Source organism: Aulostomus chinensis, chromosome 2 (genome assembly GCF_037954235.1).
Source record: "Aulostomus chinensis isolate RoL2024-O1b breed Wild chromosome 2, RoL_Achi_v1.0, whole genome shotgun sequence".
NCBI classification, from domain to species: Eukaryota; Metazoa; Chordata; class Actinopteri; order Syngnathiformes; family Aulostomidae; genus Aulostomus; species Aulostomus chinensis.
Window position 1 is genome coordinate 23349004 of NC_141321.1, and position 20604 is coordinate 23369607.

At 39.8% G+C, this 20604-nt stretch overlaps 1 protein-coding gene across 2 annotated transcripts in view; it reads right to left on the reverse strand.

The window, feature by feature from the left end:
• The window catches only part of LOC147269485 (CUB and sushi domain-containing protein 1-like), a 406566-nt gene that overhangs the window by 47973 nt on the left and 337989 nt on the right, over positions 1-20604 (reverse strand). For both annotated transcript variants that reach the window (XM_086185701.1, XM_086185692.1), the window contains exons 46-57: positions 18886-19031; positions 18596-18676; positions 17366-17479; positions 15787-15903; positions 15084-15155; positions 13723-13869; positions 5441-5629; positions 5116-5301; positions 4683-4880; positions 1670-1843; positions 703-876; positions 320-493 (exon numbers count right to left, since the gene is read on the reverse strand). In XM_086185701.1, coding sequence (XP_086041827.1) covers positions 320-493; positions 703-876; positions 1670-1843; positions 4683-4880; positions 5116-5301; positions 5441-5629; positions 13723-13869; positions 15084-15155; positions 15787-15903; positions 17366-17479; positions 18596-18676; positions 18886-19031 — 1772 coding nt within the window. The remainder of the gene's footprint in view (positions 1-319; positions 494-702; positions 877-1669; positions 1844-4682; positions 4881-5115; positions 5302-5440; positions 5630-13722; positions 13870-15083; positions 15156-15786; positions 15904-17365; positions 17480-18595; positions 18677-18885; positions 19032-20604) is intronic.

Here is a 20604-nt window from a genome sequence, read left to right on the forward strand (position 1 = left end):
AATTACTCAGTTCTCTGTTTTGCAGTCTAATGGATGCAGATTCAAACTAAAATATTCCCATTGACATAAACGTGATTTTTACCAAATACGGGTGTAAATTCTCAAATTTAGCCGTCTGGTAATATTTTAGCTAACATGTGAAGACGTAGCAACATGAGTCAAACTATTCATGTAGGCCTAATCAAATTCAGTGGAAATGAAACAAAAGTAAAGGCACCATCCCACTTTAACAGGCTTTAATCTGATGCACTGATGAAGCTGAGCATTGAGGATATATAAAGTAAGTCTGTAACTTTGTGTTATGATGTAAGTAAGTGACCTTTGCAGACAGGTAGGGGGCTGCTCCACTGTCCATTGAGCCGACACTGAGCACGTGCATTTCCACTGAGGATGTAACCCCTGTTACAGGTGAAGTTGACAACATCATTGAGGTTGAACTCGCTGCCATTTGTATGGCCATTGGCAGGGTTGCCGGGGTGACCACAGGTGATAGCTGAGAGAATAAAGTAGAGAGAAGTATTATGAGAAATTGGAAGTATCATTATATTAGAAGTGTAGTTTCGTTTTTTTTCTAATTTTTCAGGTTTTTGCTGAAGCATACTGTATATTTGTAGATAATCACTGAACTAACAATTCTAACCCTCAACAAAAAGAATGATTTCTGTCTGGAAACCATTAGAAATGGTATGATCATGTACTCACGGACACAAACGGGTGTTGTTCCAGACCACCGATGGTCTTGCTGGCAGATTCTGACTGAAGTACCGATGAGACGAAATCCCAACATACATTGGTACACCACTGTGTCACGGTAACTAGAGCCATCCCCACTAATGTGGCCATTGACTATAGGGTCCGGAGAGTCACAGTGACCAGCTAAAAGGGAGAAAATGTATCATAAGAAAAAAAAAAAAAAAAACCCCAAAATCCAAAAATCACAGCTGTTACTGCTACTACAATGTACTAAAACCTCTAATATTTTAGGATTGATGTCAGCCAAAGGTCTGCGTAAAATCAGCACATATTAAAGACATTTCCTGCATTTTCTAAGTGGCTTCAGTGTATTTAACCATGTCATGATTTCCTAAATTTGAGCTGCAGGACACATCATAGCTTATAATTGAATAGCTGTGACCAATCTCCTGTGTTTCCGTCAATCCCTCCCTTCATGTTTCTGTCCCTCATTAAGTTAATGACCGAAAGCCCGAAACTTGTTCATGTGTTTAACATTCATTACGTTTTTTTCACTTGAATAATTTGATATGCTGAAAAAAAAAAAAAGATTACAACTTTAAAATCAGGCATCCAGAACATTTTAGTTTACAGAGCTCATTGGAGGTTTTTGTTGATGCAATGCAGATATTTCTACTCATTTTCTAAACACCATTAACTCTAAATCATTATTTTGTGCTTACATCAGACACATTTCCCATCACACTTTGTTACCATTTTACATTCATAGTGTTTCTTTATTAGCCTACTCACTGTTTCATGTTTAATGTGAAGAGTGTGACCACAGGATTGAAAAGACAGACAAAAATGACTGATTTCTATTTCATCTTGGTTCATGCCATCAATCACACTGCTTCCTGTGTACATTAAATTTATACCTGTTGAATTATCTTGAACTCACCATGTGCATATTGTATATTTATTTGATCAGCCTTACCGAGGCACCTGGTCTCTGCACCACTCCACAGCCCATTAGCGCCACACTCTCTGACATGCGACCCCACCAGTGTGTAACCATGGTTACACATAAAGATTGCAGTTGCTCCAAATGTGGTCAACGTCCCCATTTTGGTGCCAAAGGGTGGAGAGGGAAGATCACCACAGGACAAGACTAAAAAGTAAAATCAATAAATATCATATCAATACAGAAGAAGAATGGATGGTACATGTAGCATTATGGGCAAATTCAAATTATTACACCCTTAAAATCAGGCCATGGCCTCATAGGTGGTCATTTTTTGAAATGTAGATGACTTTATTATGCACCCAGGCTACCAAAATGAAAGGTAAGATGAATAAACAAGACTTTCATTCTGAATTGGAACACCATAGATCTAGTTTGCCAGGACAAAAACTGCCTGAAATGATTTTTCTTTTCTCAATGTCCCTAGCGAGATGGTTTTCAAAATACTGGAAAGCTTGAAGAATAGACACTTTTGTCTGCAGACACTTCTGTTGTTGCCAAATCCCCAGGAGACGCTGCAGTGTTAGGTAGGTCAATTGAAACTCTAAATCATGAAAAAATAAATCATATTTATATTTTATTAAACATTTCAAAATAAAGCCTGGAATCTAATGATCTAATATGAGCCTGATTTCATTTTTTAAACCTATGTTATATATTATGGAATGAGAAATTCTGTAGCCTGCTGGAAAGTTTTCAAAGTCACAAAGTTGTGTTAGAAGTTCCCTTTATGATATAAGCAGAAAAGGAACATTGCAGCGTGTATTCAGAAGCACAGACTGCCTTCTGTTTAAAATACTTACCACGGTTCCAAGACAGTGTGTAAAGGATAAGATCCTGAGGCATTTGGAAACACATGCTTATTCTGAGCACTAAGAAGACAGGATAAACACACTCACAAAAGTTGTATCCCTCTCAATGTGTCCCCCTTTACTCCAATCCTACCTGCAGTAGGTAGTATTACATGGCCACGTGTCTACTCAAGACAGATTAAAAAGCACAAGACAACTTGGATAACTCTATTAGAAATACAACTTTTTGACTTTCCAGCTGTTTCGCTGTGCCGATAACAGATCATTTATTCATGACAGGTTGTCTAACCAACCCTAAAGCATTATCATTCATTTGATAGTTTTTTGGGTTTTTTTTTACTGTGCATCTATCCTTGGTTTATCCCCTTGCACCTTCCCTTGCACAGACTACTGTCAGGTCAACACCTGTGTGACCCGAGTGCTGCTCTCATTTCTTCTTCAGTATACAGTATGTACGTGAATTAAAGATGAAAAGTACTAGCAGTGTCCATCCGTGTTCTGGCTGCTGGATTAGCTCCACCAGGCCACTGGGTACTCTCCTGCCACCACACCTCACAGGAGAGTTTTATCATACCCACTTTGGAAATTCTGGTCGAGATTCTTGATGGTGGGCTTGGGTCCAATGACACATTTCCCTCTGTTTTAGTGTCTATTGCCTCCCCGGTGGGCGACAAGAAGTTAATGGTGGGAAATTTAGAGTCCTGTATTGTCTGTTTTCTCTATCCAAGCTGCAGTCAGGAGCTCCACAGACACTGCTTCTCCTCCACATCATTCTTCCAGCCAAATACCTGCCGCTGGGAGCTTTACTGGGCACTTTCATACAGTAAGGCTGTACCGTAATGGCCGTAGTTTAACCAGCCCCTGCTCAAAGTCTCAGCGGAGACCCTCTGCTAATGTTCATGGAGCTTCATTCCTGTATGGAGGCGGTTTTCAGGGACAGAGCTTTTGAGATAGTAATGATGGAATAATGGTTGCCCTCCTTTGGAGCAGAGCCAAATCTCCATCTTGTTTTCTAGCAGATGCAATACACACTCATTTCTATGGTACACCAGTTATACTGACTGCTCCCAACCAGTGTGCTATGTTTCCATCATCCGTCATTTTCACCTTAAGTTTTAACAACTCCCTTCATTTCAGAGCTTTCATCCTCCAGAGGATATGTCACATCATCCATTTGTGCATTGCTGAGGGCTGTCACAGGATGTGGTATCAAAACATCGCCTGTGTCATGATTTCTTCATACATGCCTTCATGCTGTGCAGTATTTGCCATTTTATGTATTGAAAATATAGGTCAACTTCTACATCCATCATCATGCCATCATACATGCTTCACTGCAGTATGAATGGAGCCCCAAGGGTATTTGAGGTCAGCGTGAGTGTTGTCTTCATCCATGACACTTCTCTGAAGGATAGCAGTGACAGGCATCAGCACAGTGATGTCTTGGGCTTCGCCCAGGCCATGTCATGCATTTCCATCTGTGTTTGAATCCTCACTGACTCATACAGTTTTATGTGTGGTAAATGACATGATGCGTGAGTCAGGCCCCAAAAGGCCACCCTTAATCCTATCTTCATGGTTTATTGAGCATACAGGTGATTGTTCGGTGTGCTATCACTGTTCCTTGCTTTCTTACCCAGCATCAAGGATATGTGTGGGAGGATGTGTCTTTACTGAGCACTTTTTTTCTGACTCTCAGGTTTTTAACTATGATGCAGTTTTGAACCTTCGCTTTGAAGATTTGATCTGAGGTCTATTAACCACTTGTCGGCCTCAGTGTGACAGTCGGCATTGACCAGAATAGCTTTGCTCTCTTATGCAAACTGTGACCGCTCTTTGAGGGCGGAGCCAAAACAAAACAATAAATAATGTTATAAAAATGTTATACCTCAAAAAAGTCCTGTGCATCATATGTAGCTCCTAGAGGACTATTCCTATGTGCATAGAATGGAATAAAAATCAAGCTTGGCAGTTTACAATAAATACTGTATACTTAAACTGAAATTGTGGGCATGTGGAGGATGAGGATGTTGGTATTGATTTGTAAACTTACATTTATATCACTTTGACAGCCCAATGAAGTAAAAAAAAACAAAAAAGCATCATACCCAGTATGCTGGTATTCTAGAATTAACATTTTGTACTGGGGTGCATCCAAGTCTATCAATACTTACTCTTGCATGTAGCTTGGTCGTCCGACCCCTCCCAAGTCCCATTGGCTAGGCATCGAAGAGTCCGTTGTCCCACCCCCAAAGAGTACCCTGTTGAGCATTCCAGCATCACCATAGAACCGAACTCTCCCAGCGTTCCAGAGAGCAGGCGAAAGGTCATGTGATCTGATAAGGAGCCCTCAATGCTGGGGCAATGGATCGCTGGAAAGTAAAATGTAATCAAAATGAATGTAATAAAACTGGTTTCATTTAAACCTTAATCTTTTTAAGTTTGTTGATCATCATTTTTACATTGATGTACAGCTCATGTTACTCACAAAGAAGAAAATCAAGAATTTAAGTTCCACATACTGGGAATTTCAAGGGAACCTTGGATTAAGTTATTTATCACAATTTTCTATTTATTTCCCTTTCTTAATAGCAAAATAACACTTACAAAGACATCTAGGAGGTGAGGCAGTATTACTCCAGCTGCCATCCTCTAAACATACAGCTGTCATTGGAAGACCAGGGTCAAGGTGGTAACCGTGGTTACAGTGGTAGGTCACCTGACTACCCACTGTATACTGGTAGGCATGGAAGCTGCCGTTTCCTGGTGATTGCGGGATTCCACATGAGATAGCTGCCAACCACAAAGAATATTTGGATAGCTTCTCTCACAACTTCTGATGTCAATTTCTTCAGTTTTAACTACTAAAACACACATTTAGGTAGGTTCCATTCTAATAATGTTACCACGAAAAGCATGTTCATAATTCTACCTTGACAAAATGGTGGTGGTGTATCCCACTGGAAGAGCCCATTGGGGTGGAGCCTGCAGGTGGCATTGCTAGAGCCTACAAGACGGTAGCCACGGTTACAGTAGAACTGAAGTCTACTTCCTGGGCGGAGTTTGGTACGGTTGACCACCCCCCCATTCGCTGGGGGATCATTGATGCTACAGTAGGCCGCTGAGGAGACATGGAGAAATGAGAAGTAGAGAAATGAATTGACTTGGTAAATATTATTGGTTATTTATTTATATCTACAGCAGGCAAAAGTCATTTTGCATAAGGAATAGAAGAATATACTTTATTGTCAATGTACATCTACTGTAAGCATACAACAAAATTAGAGAGAGCATCTCCCCTCCAGTGCAAGAATAACAACACTTCTACAATAAATGAATAGAATAAAAACAAAAACTTTTATACAAAACAAAAATAACAGAAATTTGCGTTCTGGTGATATGTACAGAAATATTGCACTTGGGTATATTGCTCATTACGAGCAGAAGATATAAAGCTGCTGTACATACCATGCATCAGGAAATTAAATTGATAAACAAGAAAACCAGTGGAGAAATTACAGACTTGTACATCACAATAAACGATTCTGAAGTCTATGTAAGTGCTGCAGGTTTTTTTTGTCTCCCAGTGACAGATACATAATAAAAGCTTCAAGCAACATCTGATAAAACAAACCACAACAGGCCATTTGGCGCCCCCCCCCCCCCCCCCCCCATCTCTCCTGTTCGATGTAATCATTGCTCCACCTAGTCTTGGCTCTTCTCCTCTTGGCCTCTCATTGGTGGGAAGAATTTCTGACTCAGAATAACATAGTTCCACTATAATTTCCCCTTTCATCTATAAGCTTATCTTTTCCAAAATACTCCTCTCAAATGAGTCATATAGCCTCTCTCTTGCTGACTGCATGTCTGGAAACCCATCTGCTCTCTCTGCACCACAAAGTTTATATCCATATATAGAACTCCTTCCAACATGACTAACTATATTATTAGGCTACAAAGGTCTAGTACTTCAATCGCTTACTCCCAAATGTTAATAACAGTCATAAAAATACATGAACTGCAACTGGTTAAGATTTTATCTCTTTTTTCATAATACTAATATTTCACTGGTAATTACATTATAACTGTTGGGGTTGGTATTATTTCAGCTCCAGTATGTGGTAAATATTGAAATCCCTATATAAAGAAAAATGTCCAATTATTTTTGGAGGAAAATGTATTATGGACTGTATCATAGTCGCAGGGAAATTCTCTTCTGTGATACAACAGAAAATACAGTCCAAGTTCAGTATTTGGCAGACATGGTCAAACAGTAGCATATAGGACAAGGAAATAAGTTTACGAATAATTTTAGCTAACAGAAAAAAGCAAACATAGTTCAGGAAGACTGGAGGAGAGAAGAGGGGGATATGGGGCATCTAATCCAGGAATAGTGATTTCATTTTCTAAGAAAGTGATTGGTTCATTTCATCTCTTTTACAAGTCGTGATCACCGTCTTGATCTTAACGTGCTCCAGGGTGGGTCAGGTCACCTGCATAATTTGCCACAGTCGAATACAGTGCATTACTGACAAGTGAGCCATCTTTGTGACACCTGAAAATCCCCAACCTTGAGTTAACTCTCTAACCCACTAATCCTTCTTTGCGATACAAACCCCTGCTCTGTGAGTCACATGATCTTCTGTCCCCTGTGTGGATGCAGGAGAAACTGTGAGTGTAGCCTTGTGTACATCTGTCCATTCAGATGTAGACTCTGCTCAACTTACCACAGCAGCAACAGCGTTTCCACAGAACTTAACTTGCATAAATCCTAGGGTTCATGATTTGTTACTTCAATTATTAGGTGACGAATAAGCTGCTGAAGCTCATTGTTGCTGTGATTCACTGCGAGTTTCTCAGGTGACAGTCCCCTCAGTTGTTTATCAAGTCTCTCACACCAATCTTACTGTAGATGCATCATTCCCTGGCCACATTCTTTATATCAGTTTCTGCTTTTCCTCATTTGTCATTATTTTGCTTCTCCTCATAGTATTTAGTCATCTCAACTGAAGTGTTTCATGTACTGTATATGTATATCTAAAGGCAAACATACTAGGGTTCCCTTGTGCATACATCACATCAAGCATTTTACGGAAAAAAATCATATTCACCTCTAAAATCATAAAACCATTTGTAATTCCTACACAGAGTGGGGCTCCATTTCCTAAGGGGTAGAGCTAATCAGTCACTTTGGCCTTACACCCAGTTTGCTCCAGGGGTCTTAGCCTGGAAAGAGCTGATAGCATCAACCGGGCAAATGCTAACCAGGGGATCGAGGAGGTGTTCATTTTATTTAATCCGATGAAAGATGGATATTCCCTGCTCCAGTTCAGCGATTATCTGGCTAAGATAGAGGCAGCTCACACAGCCAGGTGGAGGTGGAAGTGGAGGCATGCCAGGCAGGCTAAATATGTTGTTTTTCACTGGAATGGCAGCCAGGCTAAAATGTTGTGTTTCAAAAATATGGTTTTGCTCTTGGTCCTTTGGTTGGATGTTTGAGCTTCACTTTGCAGGATAATGATTGTGCTTAACATTGACACTAAAAGGCTTTTTCAAATTCAACTCTTTGAATGTGAAAACAGGATAAGATTAAGGCAAAGAATTAAATGCAGACTTAATAGCATTGTGTCCCTCCTACACAGGACATCTTCAAGAGCATTCATTATCTACCGGGAAAAAAAAAATCCACCACCAACAACAAACAAAACAGTACAGAATAATGACAAACAGTATGAAAAGGAAACGCCAAGGACAAGCCACCAGTGTGGAGATTTTTACCATTGCTAAAGCACAAAGGATCACAACTACTGCTTTGGCTGGTTGTGGAAATTATCAATGAGAATTGAAACCTGCAAGCTGTTACAGCCCTGACAAACAAATATTACATGCACACTGGATTCATTGTAGCCTCAACAAAATGCCCTTTAATTACACAAACTTAAAAAAAAAAAAATTTTTTTTGTTCTATGCATTTTCTATCCTGCTATATTATATTAGTCATTCTGTCGCCATTGGAGGTGATATCTTATGCAAACTACCATCCATCCTCACATACACACAATCTGCACAAATCCTCAGTGCTGAGAGACTGAGACACAGGGACTAAGGAATGCATAATAATATAAAAGGAACAGGACTATTGCTGCTTCTAGAAAGGTCAGTAGATGAAGACACGTAATACAATTAAGTACAATGATACCGGGGTCTTCTCTCAGCTAAAGGGAGCATGAGGTATTCAAACTATAAGAACAATGCAGACACCAGTAGAACAAAGCTGCAGAATAAGATGCACATAGTCTTTTGTTCTCCTTAACCAGAATTAAATTTCAAATAATAATCTAGATTATGAAGAGGAAGATTAACTCTTTCCACAAGTGTGTTTTGTGTAATGTTTTGTGAATCATCTCAGAGCCCTCAAAAGTAAGATAATAATAATTTCAAATAATGTGATGGATCCTTATGTGTCATTATATATGAGAGAGGGGATCGGTTTATTGGTATTTGACACTACTTTTGTAGTTTTGTTATCGGAAGAGGAAGATGTCCCGCGCACCAGGTGAGGGAGTTCACGTCTTATGTTTATTTGCAGGAGCAGCAGGCATCCGTCAAGCCATGGGAGGTGAGGCAGGCCTGGGAGGTGGTGGTAGCCAATGATTCCATGTTTCCATGTTTTTAATCATCAATAGAAAATAGCATTGCCACTCATCTGCTCATCTAAGTGATGGTCTTAACTGCACTTCACACATAAAGTCACTGACCAGAGACCAGCCTCTTCTTGTACATGGAGAATGTTTTTTTATTTTGGTGTTTCAAAATAGCAATGTACCATGGTTGTGCAAGACCGCACCTCATTAGCCATATGCAAACTTAAAACACCTGCCAGCTCAAGTGGAGTGCAAGTTTATTTGCTAGGTGAAGGGCGAGGGCTCTTGGGTGTAAAAATCTCATATTCACCAGTTTGAAACTAGCAATGACGCTTGTGCTCAGGTTGCTGACGAGCCCTTTGGCTATTCTAGCTGAATGCATCTCAAGTGTTTGTGTCACAAGGCACATCGTTTATGAAGGCAAGTTGTCTTCACATGTTATAATAGCTATGTAAATCATCATCAGCAGGACTAAGAACAACAGCGCAAGGGATGAGACTTTGAAGATGGATGTTATCAGCTGGTGAGCTCACAGGATCCATTGCAGGAAGTTATACACAGCAATACAAACTAACTGATGCACATCTGTTACTGCACTTAAATCTGGCCTGCAGCTGGTATCCAATAGTGTCTTCTCCTGTAGAATAATGACTGGTAATGACTAGTTAGCCTGTCTGATATTGGTTTGTGTGTTCAAACAATCAGTTCAGTCTATATATAAAATGCATAGAAATGGATCGCACCCTGAGATTGATAAAACTCACAGTTTGACAGTTAAGCAATGTTACATCCAAAAGGGAAACTTTGTCCTATCATAGAAGCAGAGGTCATAAAAAGAGGGTTTGTCAATTTGTCATAATGAACAAAACATTAAGAGCAATCTAGCAAACAATAATGAATGAGAACTCAGATTAGAATCCTCATGTTTATTTGATTCCACATTGCGAAAGCAAGCCTACGCACCTGACCGGAGCATTTTGGAAGAACAGTGCCTCCAACCTCAAATTAATTTCTCTCTGATATATAGTTTATCATCCAACACTCTGAAAGTCATATCTAATAAACCTAATTAATGTTATCATCTGCAACAAGCACACAAGGACAATTCAGTACGGTGCTCCCTCTATATATCCTATATTTCAAGATAAAGTACAAATGGCATTATCAATGTACAACAGATGTGAGACAATTTTTTTTCTCTGTGTAGCTGCAGTTAATAGAGCTGGGTATCACCACTGACCTCCCGATACGATACGATTTCAATACACTAGGTCCAAAGTTGATACGATTTCCGATACGATTCGCTAAAATATCCATCCATCGTCATCTTCCGCTTATTCCTACACATTAAGGGTCGCGGGGGGGCTGGAGCCTATCCCAGCGTCAACGGGCGAGAGGCAGGGTTCACCCTGGACAGGTCGCCAGTCCATCACAGGACCAACACATAGAGACAGACAACCATTCACACTCACATTCATACCTACGGTCAATTTAGAGTATCAATCAGCCTCGTCCCCAATTGCATGTTTTTGGACTGTGGGAGGAAGCTGGAGTACCAGAGAGAACCCACACAGACACAGGGAGAACATGGAAACTCCACACAGAAAGATCCCTTGCCCAAGCTGGGACTCGAACCCGGAACCTTCTTGCTGTGAGGCCACAGTGCTATGCTAACCACGGCACCACCGTGCAGCCCTTTCGATACAATATACAATACAATATTTTTGTTACAATACCAATTTTGCTTTCGTAATGGAAGAGATACTCCAAGGACTAATGCTGTAAATTCAATTGTAAAAGTAACCCTCGAACCTGGTGCATAATTAAATATTAATATTTCCATTGAGAACTGACCATTAAACAATAGTTATATAACATCATGCACTTTTTATTTAAATATATGACCGTCATTCAAAACAAAAGGGCAACTTAGACTTCCACAAACCGTCAGCAGCTCAGCAAGATGACTCGCGGTGTGGCCCGTGTTTGTAAAACGTGGGACATGAGGGACCAGTTACTGTCAGTGTAATGAGAGGCGATGGTCAAGTAGGAATCCGTAGCTCTGCTTGTCCAGCTGTCGCAAGTGATGGCAACTCTCCCTGCCGATTTCATTGCAGTGGCGACGTTGTTTTTAACATCTCTGTACATCTTTGAGATTGTGACTTGACTCAGTTGTTTCCGTGTCAATAGCACATAGCGTGGTTCCGGTGTCTGGACGAGGTGTCTGAAGCCTACATTTTCTACCACACAGTATGGTCTGAGATCCTTGCAGATAAAAATTGCCAGAGCCAAAGTGATGTTCTCTGCACATGGAGGCGTGGACGGAAACTTCATCCCAAATGCTTTCTCCAGCGAGGGTTGTTGCAGGGACTTGTAGTTTCCTGGTTGTTGACTCTTGGTGATGCCTAGTCAAATTACTCCAGATTAGTTGTATTTCCGTTGTACTTAACCTCTACTTTGCACATTTTGCACACAGCATTATTTTTGTCAAGTTGGGCGCAGTTTTCTTGCTTCTTAAAACCGAGGTGCTGCCAGACATCGGCTCTTAAATTTGCCGGAGAGTAAAGTTGCGCTTCCGCCATCTTGTTGTTCTCTGATCGGAGGCACATGGCCTGGATCTCGCGAGATCTGATAATCTGACTGCAATAACGTTGCACTACGCACTAAATCACGCGAGACTAAAGGGGCAAACACAAACAAAAAAATAAACGGGTAAAATCGAATGCATTTTAAAAGATCGATACTGGGATTTATGTATCGATAATCTTTCCTACAAATGTATATCGATAAAATATCGGTATATAGACATTTTTAACCCACCTCTAGCAGTTCATAAAGCAACACAACCATGTGGGGAAAATACTGTTCAGAAAATTGTGCTGATAAACCCAGAAATCTAAATATCACACACACTTTTTTCTTTGGTGTGAAGAGCTGACTTGACCTGACCTTGTGATTTCTCAAGACCAAAAAAAGCATCAGTGTCACTGTAGATTATGTTTTCTCTTGACAGAGAAAGACAGTCCTCTTCATCCATTTCTTTAATTAAATCCAGTGATTAAAGAGCAGTAAAGGGCAAATCTCACAATCCAATTTTAACAAAGCTAATGGATATAACACCGTAATGTTGGCAAGAATCTACAAAGACAATATATTCAATCAGAAAGAAACGTCTAAATTAACAAATGGAGCTTACCCATTTTCTCTCAATCCCAATTAGCTTCATGCATTAAAGAGAACATTTACAATTAGGAGGTGTTTTATAAATGAGCATTGAGCAGATGCTTGATGCATCAATGCATCTTCATGAGGAAAAGAATGTTGTTTCAGTCTTTATGAGGATTCCATCCATGCTGGTGAAGATAAATCTATTCAGCCAAGACTACTTTGAGATTTTTCAACATAGAAGATTAAGGGAAACTCCATCAACTGAAGGCAGGGGCAGAGCCAGTCATTTTTCATCGGGGTGGCAAGGGTGAGACCATCACTCACATAGGGGTGGCAATAAGAGGATACCTAAAATGTCTGGTTGACTTTTTTCATGATGATGATTTTACCCACCGCTAGCGCAGGAAATCTCCACCGCGGCCGCGGTCTCTTTTCTCCCGCAGGGCTCCTGCCTGCTCTCTGCTCCCACGAGTTGTGTCCTACAGCTAAACGCGTCCGTGAGGAAATGGCAGTTAGGCGGAACCAATATTCCGCACGAGAGCAGCTTTTTAACATATCAATATTATTAATTATTCATAATTATTATTTTTCCCCAGCTGCAGGGGTGGCCAGAGCACTGCCAGGGGTGGCCATGGCCACCCCGTAGCTTCGCCCCTGACCTCAACATAGACATTTAAATAAGCGCTGATATACATCTACTCATTGATAATAATTTATAATAATAATTTAAATAACGTGTATTTGTTATTCTTCATCTGCCCGTCCATTGAATGTGGACCATTCGCTCTTCCTTACGTTGTCCATCTAAGTAGCTCTGTGTTGCCTGCAGTTGCTTCGGCTCACCGATGTTAGCTTGCTAGCTTAGCTCCTTGTGGTAACTGCTGCAGTTCCTGCTTATATGACACAAGCACTCCTTGCATACTCTCTTATCCGTCGTAGCCTGTGCCCATAACCTGTTGGCAGGCTTCTCCTGCAGCAAACTCTGGTTTGACAAGAGTCACACTAATCTCTCCCACTCCGGCTGTCTGGAGATCATCAGCCGTCTTTCATTCTTCGCTCGTCAAGGCAAAAGACAAACTCGACAGTGACCCCTGGTGGGATCCCAGGGGTAACTACAACAAACTGAAAATCACAGTACAGACGCACAGTCATATGCGTAACATATCCTACCTCAAGGTATGGAAAAGTTAAAGCAAAGGAATCAATTGACTATCTTCCAAAGCAGGTTTTGCCTAAGTTACCTTGGTTGCCATCCCGACATGTAAAAAAAAAAAAAAAATCAAAAACAAACAAACAAACAAAACACAACTATAAAACAGAATATTCAAAGAATAAAGGTTGATTTTAGACCAACCACCAGATGGGGAAATGTTCAACAATAGCACAAACATGCTGGATGTACCTGAGTAACGTATCTTGAATCCTTTCTTGTTGGTTGCGTGGTCGGTGGACCATCGTAGATACAGCTGGTTGGTTTTGGATGTGAAGTTGAGCTGAGATGAGTGGTTTCCACTTAGCGCCACGAGCAAAGGGCTCTGTCCTGAGGATCCTGCAGGAACAAATAAATGAGACATTGGAGCTGCTGTGTGCACAGTCCACTGCATGCATGTACATATGTTTCATTTTGTTCTTGTTTGTTGTCAGGAAATATACAAATTCCATTAACACTTTCCAATTTTAACCTGACACTGAGATGAACATATGCTCCAGTTAAACTGTGTTACATTGTTTGTGAGACATGCAGCACATGAGAGTGACAGCATCATTAAGCTGCTGAGTACCAGAACATTACATCTTGTACATTGTATTCCCAGCTGAGACAAATGGTTTAGCTTCACCTCCAGTTCACAGACCTCAACAGCACTGAAGTCTTTGACAGAAAAAGTCCATGCAAGCTTTTATGAATTTATTAGAAAAACAAAATGGTTATTCATAAATTACTAATATCTCTCCAGTGGTGAGTTTTCTTGAGCATTTATCGAATGAATCAGGTGTAATGTTGAAGTCTATTGAAACTTTTTGCCTTTCAACAGTGTTACAGCGAATCAGAGACAATTCCAGTCACAGTCGCCTACTCAACCACTGATGTCATGCTGTCAGCGACATCAAAGGAAGTTGGAATCGGTTTAGGATCAAGCACAATGAACACAAACAGACAGAGCTGATCAAAATACACATAGCAGTTGGATATATGCCCATCCCTGTTGGAGAATTTCAACACAAACCTCTGTTTTCAAAAGCCCATATGTTGACTCTGTTTTTGTTCTTTGTTGTTTTATATAATATATTCTATAGCCTCTGTGAACCTGGCTGAAGATTTTAAGAAGAGCAACATTTTTAATTGTATTGCTGGAAATATACAGTATATCATTGATCCTAATATCAGTCAAAATAAATGTGTAGAGAAAAGAACAAAGAAAATCAGATCTCTCTCTCTCTGTCACACACACACACACACACACACACACACACACACACACACACACACACACACACACACACACACACACACACACACACACCATTTTCAAATTTAGTGTTATGCAACCTACTTGGAACTCCTGGGGGGAAAATTCCCCACATCACAAATGAGAATTAAGCCTTGTGCATCTTATTAACTGTCGTGCTACTTTTCATAAACAAACAAGAATTAAAGCAGCATGTGAGCACGAGTGTGTATTCGTGTGTGTGTGTGTGTGTGTGTGTGAGATGCTCTCTGTGCATGCAGGTGTAGCAGAAATTGAGTGGGAGAGCTTCATGTACCATCAAAAATCTCCAGTTCGTCAAACTGTTTCTCGCTGTGGAAAATCTCGACGTAGATATTGATGATGTAACCTGAGAAATACATGCATTTTCAATTACAACCAACAAAACAGCAATAATTAATATAAACTGAACACAAATTACATACATACATACATACATGTGCATATTCTCATGCCTGCGAACAAAGCATCCACAATCCATAAATAATTGCATTCTCAGAAGTACCATTTTGATACACAGTATATTTCACATTTATCGTTGCTCCTATATACAGACACACGCACACTGACTACAAGCACATTCTGCACTGCATGTATTCACACACACACAAATGTGCAAACGACCATTTCACCTCCTCACACACACAATCCTTAGATCTCATTTCCACAATAGTAGGTTGAAAAACTGAACTTTGGACATAGATTTTGGAGAGAATATGAACAGTGTGCTTGCAAAAACAAGCTAGGGGTTGACTAACGGGCTCTTGCCATTTCGACAGCTGTCTGTCTTGTGCTCCATACACACATTCCACATGAGCAGGAGGCAGCAAACTACTCCTACTCTGAGCTAATCAGGTGGTATTTCCATCCATACTGAAACGCATTTCTTTGTTGGAGCAGAATTATTTACAACAGAAAAATCTATGTGGAAACGAGGTGTAAAACAAGGTCACATAAATCCTCCCCCATACACACTGTACCTGGAACCATACGCAGCAGCCATGAGCATGTCTGACTATTGGGGTAGTTGCTTGGGAAGCCGGGACTTAGAATCACGCCTGATGACAAAGACCGCTCCTCATTCGCTGGGCATTGGGCTGGAGGAATAACATACAAAAGTTCAAATGGTCAGAACAATGACATATTTTTCTAGCTTCAAGCATCACCATCTTTTTCTGTGCTCATCCTTGAAATCATTCATGGCTATGTTCTTGTTTACCTACCCGATTTTCTCAGAAATGCAGTTTCACAGACACACTTGCAAGAAAAAGCCTTTTTCTTGGTTGAATTTAGGTTTTTACACAATTTCCTCACCTTGGCAACTGTTTGGTTGTTTGATGCTCGAAAAAAATTGCATGGAGGCTCAGTGTTCTCAGCCTTTAAGAGCTGAACATTTATCAGCCTTGAGAACAAGATATGCAACTGATGCCTTCACAGTTGTCCTGCATTATGACTGTTTTGGGAGCCGAATTTCACAGGGAGGGAGATGAACTCAAATTCATCTAATGGAGCACTTTGGTTGGATGTTCTATTGTTACAGTGAGGCTATCTTGTTCTCCAGCTTTATAATGGAAAAAGGATAGCGAGGGCTCAGCATGTCTTCAACACGTGTGAACAAGTGTAGCAAGAAAATAAAGTAGTCACTGAAATCAGTATTTGGTTTTCTCATAGAAAGACCAAGAGCTGCAACAAAGCATTAAGTTGTTGATTACTACTTACTGAAAGGGTAAAGTACTTCTGTCCTCCTGAGTCTCGACGTCAGAGATGGAAGGACTAACAGGAATGCTCTTATTTCTCATTTATTCTATTCATAGAAAAAAAACCCTCATCATCCTGCGCATCAGCGCTTTGACAACTCATGGATAGGCTAAGTCTGGTACAACATATATGCTGAACTTTTTTTTTTTAACTCCACAAACTCTTAACACTTAAATAAGAAAATTAAAAAAAAAAAAAAAAGTAGCTGAATATCTTTTTCCAGAAGTTTTGGTGCAACATTTTCAACTTCACAGACAAGCTGTGCTACATTAAATTGATAAAATATGCGTTTCATTCTTTGAAAATGCTTTTTTCAGACATGACTATATTTACCAGAGCACTTTGTTCCATATTCGTAACAGCAGGATGAATACATCTATTATTATCATGTTTTAGGAACATCCAAAACTGCTCTATTTAAAACTAAGAGACATATTCTTAAATTTTATACGTTCAGATCATTTGACACAGTCTAGGGCTCCAGGCAGAAGGCGTTTCAGTTGTCTGGCTCATACCTAACAGAAAAATATGCTTGTTATTATTTCACTTGCATTTAAGAGCTATCAGATAGATATTTTGCATTCTTCAAGTCTGCTCTCTACAGTTTTGGGAATAACTTCAGTGCTTTTCTCCATCTCTGAGCACTGTCAAAACATGTGTGACCAACGGCACGTACACCAACTGCACACTCAGGATGCATTCAATCACATGAATGGAAAGTTGTGAACTATTTTTGTCTAAACATTATTTACAAATCAAATCTTAATTTCATATAACATTAGGAAAACAAAACTGCCTTACCTTGACATGATGGTGCTGGGGCTTCAAAGAGCAAATGGGAGTTGAGTGTACACATAAGCTCCGACTTTCCAACAAGTGTGTATCCAGGCAAACAGCGATACTTCACAATATCCCCTAAAACATGCAAAATGGCAATGAGTCAAAATCATACAGTATACATCCGATGGTGACAGGGTGACTGAAAACCACATCCACAGCTGAAACTAGAGAGCTCCAGCTCGAGCTTGATTTTTTTATGTTGCTCCATTTTGAAAAGTTGGACATTCTGTGTAATTCTAAAATTGTCACTCAGAAAAATCAAAAATGCTTACCCTTTGAACATGTTCAAATTGGTATAACTTGCTGAGAAATCCGCTAGAATTCTTTTATGCAAAAAACAAACAAACAAACCCTCCAAAACAATTGATTTGATTAAAAAGACCATAAACAAAACTTGCGCTGTGTCAGAGGTACCCCCATCCTGGCAGGTTTTGTGACTGTAGAATTAACAGTACTTTCACTCCAATAATCTGAGGGCTTTCCAGAGTTCTATGTATAATGAACTTGCTCGCGTTGGTCCTGGCTCACAGCTTCAGTCTGCTGTGAACAGGTGCAGGCTTGATGCCGCTGGGCTGCCGTGTAATCATGTGACATCATCCTAGTAGATCAACACTCTAGAATGGCGCTGCCACTGTTTACATCACCGGCGTCATTGGTCGAACAGCAAGGATTTCAAGTGCTTCATAACTCGGAATCAAGCGAATCATATATTTTAATAAGCATCAAACTTAAAATCAAATGATATCAAACATAGCTGAGGGAAAATTTATATCTTGACCAGCCAAAATTGATGTTTTAATTTGGGTGTATTTCATATTGGACACTATCATGACAGTGAGACTGTCACAGTTAAAAGAAGCTGGTCTCTTCAACCTCGTGTGTAACAGAGACACACACATGCTGACTCTGAAGAATGCTCTGGACGGATTTGCTGCACCGGTAATTCACAACTAAATGGAGGTTACCAGTCTCTGCAAAAATAATCTTATTTGGTCTGAAGGCGCAAAACCAATAAAAGGTAAAAATTCATCTTAATTTTTGAAAATGAAATGAACCCCTGAATCTTGAGATTTCAGGTGTTTGAACCAGAGCTGTTTCTTATAGATATTTTGCTGTGGATACAGATTATTATTCATCTGCATACTTTTAGCTGTATAAATGGATTTTGTTATCATTAGTCAGGATAATTACCTATTTGGAAGTCTTCATCTTCAAAGATTATCTCTGCATTCTCCACAACAGGGGGAGGAGGGCATTTCTTCAGACGGTAAGCTGGAGAGTAGAGCGAACAACAGTCCCTGTTATTTCAAACCTACCCAAGAATTTAGATGCCTAACCAAACCAACCGGCAATGGAAAACTGCCTCTGTCTCTGGTGTCCTCCCCTGTGTTTTTTCACAGAGTAAATCAGATCCTAAATACATGCTGTATATTTCCATTTGTGGATGCAAAAACAGTACTGAAGGTAATGTGTATCTGTACCATGAAAGTTGAGTATGAAGAAGCCTCCGGTCGAAAAGTCGGAGTGAAAGCGGATCAGGACGTTTGGGCTGGAACTGTAGGCCGACTCTAACGCTGTGTTACCACTGAAGACTCCCAGCTGAGGACTAGATGAATCTGGACCGTCCCTGAATGAAGACAAAGTTGGAGTAAGTTCATGCTACACAGACAAGTTAACATGTCACAAGTCGGAGCAGGATATCTAGATATATAAATACTGGTGTCATTTGTTTGAAAAACACCAACCTACACACATTTCTGTTGAAATTATTTTAAGCACAATTTTAATTCCAAGAGCACTTTTTAATATTATCTTCAAACAAGTGCAAGGATCTCTCAGCATCATTTCCTCTTAAATTTTAAATACATAAATAAATAATACAGCTCCCTGAATTTATAGGATCAAATTAAATAGCGCATGAATACGAAAATCAAATAAATCTGAAATCTGTAGAAAATTGAGTGTCTATTAATAGTCCCAAGTCAGCAGCACCAGAAAAAGTGAAGACAAGACAGACAGACAGACAGACTACTTTATTAATCCCTTTTGGATGTTCCGCCAGGGAAATTGCACTAGCAGCTGCACCAGAGCCGAAGTACTATAACACATTTTATTTTATTTTTCAAATTGTAGAATTATACATTTGCAATAAAAAAGGAAGAGAAACTAGTCTACCAAGTTTGAGTAATCCCGCTCTTATCAGAAATTTGTAGATGCATACAAACTGTTTTTTTTAATTGTAGACAGTCATTTATTAACGCACAACATGAAATTACCCAGCATTTGCCAAGGTCAGCGCTGTAGAATTGTAAGGATTTTTCTGATTCATCTACCATCACCATCTTAGCTTATAATCTATTCGAAACATCTGAAAACGCGATAGCTATCCCACCAGCTGCATTTGCAGATTCAATAGTCATGAAAAATCCATGCAAATAATGCAGAGCCTTCGGGCGTGATTTGATTATCGAATTACTCACAGAAAACAAGTGAGTGCAAAGAAAATAGGCAGTGACAGCTGATCACCTTTGTATTTGATTATCAGTGTCAGCCTGAATAAACAAACTGTTGACTGGTGTTTAGATGTGTTCAGCTCTGAAGGGAGGTCAAAGTTTAGGAATAGAATGAACAGCTTTTGAATTGGTAGGCGCGTGTTCTGCTTTCGCTGACTGGATTTGATTACCGTAAGGAAGAGAAACTTGAATCAGCCCTTCTTAATACGAGATAAATCCACATACTTGCTCACTGAGGTGTAAGGTTAGTAAAAATAGTTTATTTTTTCCTTTCTTTGCTTTTTTCACTAATTTCAAACATGTTAATTGAACAAAGCCCTTGGATAAAAGGCTTAACTTCACTCATTAATTATTGAATGTTGTTGAGAGGTTACATTTTCTAAAGTTCCTAAATGCCCAGTTTTAGGTTTTTAATGAACATGCCATTGGATTAAACAAGGGTTTTGAAATTTTAATTCATGAAGAGTGCCAGGAATCTCTTGGCTCCTCAATAATTCAAGGTCTTCTGAAGGTGTTGGAGCTCATTTAGTGAATCAAAATGTGCTATTTGGGTCATTTAAGAATTCTGCAGCTCCATTTTTCCTGTCTGAAAAATACAAAACCACGATAGAGGTACAGACACATGCATGCACGCGCGCGCGCGCACACACACACACACACACACACACACACTATTTATAATTCATG